Here is a 4,527-nt window from a genome sequence, read left to right on the forward strand (position 1 = left end):
AGCTGTTGTAGCAGCTGTCTCAGAGCAAAGCGAGGCTGTAACCGCTCTGCGCCGGGTTCAACGCCGCACCGTCGGGTAACCCTGACCACGATTGGTTAGTTTCCCTAATTTCACACCTGAAACATTTCTTCACTTGCAGTTGGCTCTACGTTGTTTCAGGGGCGGGTTCATCTTCAAGCGTTGCCAAAAACAAAGTTCCGGTCATCAAAAATTATTCCGCGCACCAAAGTCTCACTTCCAATGTCTCCTCCGCTTCCTGACCAGCAGCCTGCAAGAATGAACTCTTAAAGCGACAGTAACCCAATTCTCATGTGACTCATTTCCCCGCAGGGCGGGGCCTGAACGACTCCCCGGTGGGTCTGGCTGCTTACATCCTGGAGAAGTTCTCGACGTGGACGAGCCACGACTTTAGGAACCTGGAGGACGGAGGACTCACCAGGTGACCAGGACACGAGGGAATGTTTGCTGCCGTCATGTCCTCTCTGTTAGCCTCTTGTATAAAGATATTGTATCAAACTATCAAGTGTAAGCACGCAATAAGTTCTGAATAGCATCAGTGTATGAGCAGCAGCTCCTGGGCTCAATGGTGAAAGTAGATTAGCCCCCGTGCTAATCCAGCATATCCAGATTCACACAACATGGATCAACGATCAGGTCTTCCAGTGGGTACCACCAATAGCTCAATACTGTACCATGTGTGTGTGTTTGTGTGTGTGCGTGTGTGTGTTTGTGTGTGTGTGCGTGTGGCGCATTGCAGGAAGTTCTCCCTGGATGACCTGCTGACCAATGTGATGATCTACTGGACGTCTGGCTGCATCGTCTCCTCCATGAGGTTCTACAAGGAAAACTTTGGGAAAGGCCTTAGCCAGCCTCACTCTCTGTGAGTTCAGCCTACTGTAGTCCAGCCTACTGTAGTCCAGCCTACTGTAGTCCAGCCTTCTGTAGTCCAGCCTTCTGTAGTCCAGCCTACTGTAGTCCAGCCTTCTGTAGTCCAGTCTACTGTAGTCCAGCTTACTGTAGTTCAGCCTTCTATAGTCCAGCCTTCTATAGTCCAGCTTACTGTAGTTCAGCCTTCTGTAGTCCAGCCTTCTGTAGTCCAGTCTACTGTAGTTCAGCCTTCTGTAGTCCAGCCTACTGTAGTCCAGCCTGCTGTAGTCCAGCCTACTGTAGTCCAGCCTACTGTAGTCCAGCGTTCCTTGTTTTGAAATCCCAATATTTACAATTTGGTGAAAGTGTTTTTTCAGTCTTAATGCTGTTTTCCCTTCTGAAAATGTTTCCGCAAGTGACTTGACGTTCTCAGGACAGATCTGGTGTTCATCAGGTAACTGTGGTGTGGGGGTGGGCAGCAGCAGCATCCTCTGTGCATCCTCCTGATATTTAGTGAAGCATAACCTCATCCAGTTTAAGGGAGTTGAACTTCTCCTTTCAGACGGCGTCACATTGATGATTAATGGGCTCCAATTGAAACTCCTGCGGCTCTGTTTCGTAGTCTTGTGACAGTCCAGGAAGACAAAAGAACACGTTCCAGATCCGGCTTCAGCTCGGCACGCCGGAGGAAACGCGCCTAGTGCATTCATTATGTCGAGGGAAAAACTCTGGATTCAGCTGTTGGTTCATTTGGTTCAGTTGGTTGCTATTAGAGAGTTGGTACCAGGGAGTGGGATTAACTGAAACTCCAGGTACTGCAGGTATTGCAGCAGGTACTGCAGGTACTGCAGGTTTTGCAGGTACTGCCCCCTCGCACTACCGGCTTACAGTTCATTATCGTGAACGTGGTATCTCAAACTCACTGCAGTGACTGGATGGACCTTTTTAAAGTGGACCTCCTCTTTTAGGGACAAGCTGCTACTCCTGGTTCTTCACAGCTTTATTTTTTTTAAAGTTTTTAATATTTCTTTGAACTTTCTTAACTGATACATTGGTAGGAATACTTGTGGGGTCCTTGTTAAATCATGATGAACAATCCTTTCCGACAAGGCGGGATCGTCACCCTGAGCTCGCTGCAGCCCCTGAAACACAGCGGTGCCTCTGGGGAATCTAAGGCTTTAAATAACATCCCCAATTTCAAACCGTACCCTCGCTAAATGCTAATGCCTCGCCGTCTCCTCGCAGGATGCCCGTGTACGTCCCCACTGGGTTCGCCTGCTTCCCCGACGAGCTGATGCACACTCCCAAACTCTGGGTGCAACAGAAGTACCGCAAGCTGCAGACGTTCACGCCCATGGCGCGCGGCGGCCATTTTGCTGCCATGGAGGAGCCCCGGCTGATGGCCGAGGACATTCAGAACTTCACGAAGACGGTGGAGAATAAGAATAAAAAGTAGTCAAAGTATGAGCCACGAGCTGGATTTCATCCTCTAGTAAGCTCAATCCAGTGAAATATCAAATCCTACTTCTGTAAGAGTGAGCCGAGGTTAGTATTATAACCCTGACTGTAATGCATCATGGAAAGATTGTCATGTATTACTACAATGGGAATTATAGTAAATTACTACCCAGTATTCTGATGCATGACCAAGTCATTATAACATACTTAAGAATGTATGATTATGTTATAAAGTATTATGCATATTTAGGACTGCTGATAACTATGAATAACTGTGATATATGTATGCTTATCATGTTTTATAGACTTAAAGTGTTGAGAGAGCAGGAGGTAGGGAGAGATGGAGGAGGGGGAGAGACAGAGAGAGGAGGGGGAGAGAGAGAGGAGGGGGAGAGAAAGAGAGAGAAAGGAGGGAGAGAGAGAGAGGAGGGGGAGAGAGACAGAGAGAGAGAGAGAGAGAGAGAGAGAAAGGACGGGGAGAGAGAGAGAGAAAGGACGGGGAGAGAGAGAGGAAGGGGAGAGAGAGGTGCATTTGCCTCACAGGAGGGAAACTTCCAAAGATTCAACGTGTCTTCAGTCGTCAGTGATTCTCAATAACAAAGTCTGGAGGTCATGGACGTTACCTGATGTCTTGTCTTTCACACAGTTGGTCTGAAAAGTTTCTTTGAATAATCTCTTCGTCTGTTTTTGAAGACGAACCCTTTACTGTTAGTTTTCGTTGCCTTTTTACTTATTTTAGTTCTTAAATGCAGACAAACGTCACATTCACTCTGTCAAAGTGAAATAAAGTCATTTAAATAAAGTATGTACACATAAGATGGTTTGATTTGTTCTGTTTGATTAAAATGTTCTCACTGAGAAGTTCGAGGTAAAGTATGTTACAGCAGATCAGCTGCTGACCAGTGGGTCCTCTTCTATTACACTTTAGAGGAGCAGAGGAGCACAGTCCTCCTTCATGTGCTCCTTCATGTGTTCATGTGCTCCTTCATGTGTTCCTCTGCTCCTTCATGTGTTCATGTGTTCCTTCATGTGTTCATGTGTTCCTTCATGTGTTCCTCTGCTCCTTCATGTGTTCATGTGCTCCTTCATGTGTTCCTCTGCTCCTTCATGTGTTCATGTGTTCCTCTGCTCCTTCATGTGTTCCTCTGCTCCTTCATGTGTTCATGTGTTCCTCTGCTCCTTCATGTGTTCATGTGCTCCTTCATGTGTTCATGTGCTCCTTCATGTGTTCATGTGCTCCTTCATGTGTTCCTCTGCTCCTTTATGTGTTCATGTGCTCCTTCATGTGTTCCTCTGCTCCTTCATGTGTTCCTCTGCTCCTTCATGTGTTCCTCTGCTCCTTCATGTGCTTCTTCATGTGTTCCTCTGCTCCTTTATGTGCTCCTTCATGTGTTCCTCTGCTCCTTTATGTGTTCCTCTGCTCCTTCATGTGTTCATGTGCTTCTTCATGTGTTCCTCTGCTCCTTTATGTGCTCCTTCATGTGTTCCTCTGCTCCTTCATGTGTTCCTTCATGTGTTCCTCTGTTCCTTCATGTGCTCCTTCATGTGTTCATCTGCTCCTTCATGTGTTCATCTGCTAACCCGTCATCATTTTGAGTGGCTTTGTAGCTAATTTGTAGCTTGGTTGATTGCCCCCTTTTTATAGTTGTTGTGAGTCTCTTTAATAATGTTGTCTCGTTGTTGTCATTTTTAGTTGCTGCGTGTCTCCTCGACTCACACGCTGGAGGTGAAGGTCACAAAGCTAGCTAACGGCAACTCCGTCCCAGAAAACTGGATTAGCAACATGTGTGCTTCTGTGACATTGGTTAGCTGGCACAGCGCTGCAGCTAAAGAGCTGTCATGCTCGCCAGCAGAAAAATGCCAGCGCTGGTTAGTCACAATAGCTCCGAAAAAACAAACGCAAACGGTTAAAGCTCGTGGAGCTGCTTTGTACCAGTAATTAGCGGAGGGTAAAACTTAACAAATGAGCTCAGCCAGAAATGGAAAATAAGTAGTATAGTCAAGTTTTATGAGTCAAGATAGTTTCTATAGTGTTGCATTAATTAATACACGTTAACATAGTCATGTTTTATGAGTTAAAATGTTTTCTTGCATGTATACGCTTTGACATATTCCTGTTTCTATAAGGGGAAATGTTTTCTATCACAAGTGCATTTGTAACGGACTTGTTCAGGACACAGAAGAAGTCGGCTGGTTGAATTT

At 46.1% G+C, this 4,527-nt stretch overlaps 1 protein-coding gene across 3 annotated transcripts in view; it reads left to right on the forward strand.

Annotated features, from left to right (window-relative positions):
• Positions 1–2,331, forward strand: part of ephx1 (epoxide hydrolase 1, microsomal (xenobiotic)) — a 6,404-nt gene extending 4,073 nt beyond the window's left edge. For all 3 annotated transcript variants that reach the window (XM_068577520.1, XM_068577521.1, XM_068577522.1), the window contains exons 7-9: positions 331–439; positions 758–880; positions 2,113–2,331. In XM_068577520.1, the coding sequence (XP_068433621.1) occupies positions 331–439; positions 758–880; positions 2,113–2,323 (443 nt within the window). In that variant the 3' untranslated portion in view covers positions 2,324–2,331. The remainder of the gene's footprint in view (positions 1–330; positions 440–757; positions 881–2,112) is intronic.
• The last annotated feature ends 2,196 nt before the right edge of the window (positions 2,332–4,527 follow it).

This window comes from Clinocottus analis, unplaced genomic scaffold, assembly GCF_023055335.1.
Source record: "Clinocottus analis isolate CAN_PGR_092001 unplaced genomic scaffold, fCliAna1.0.p SCAF_15, whole genome shotgun sequence".
NCBI lineage: Eukaryota > Metazoa > Chordata > Actinopteri > Perciformes > Cottidae > Clinocottus > Clinocottus analis.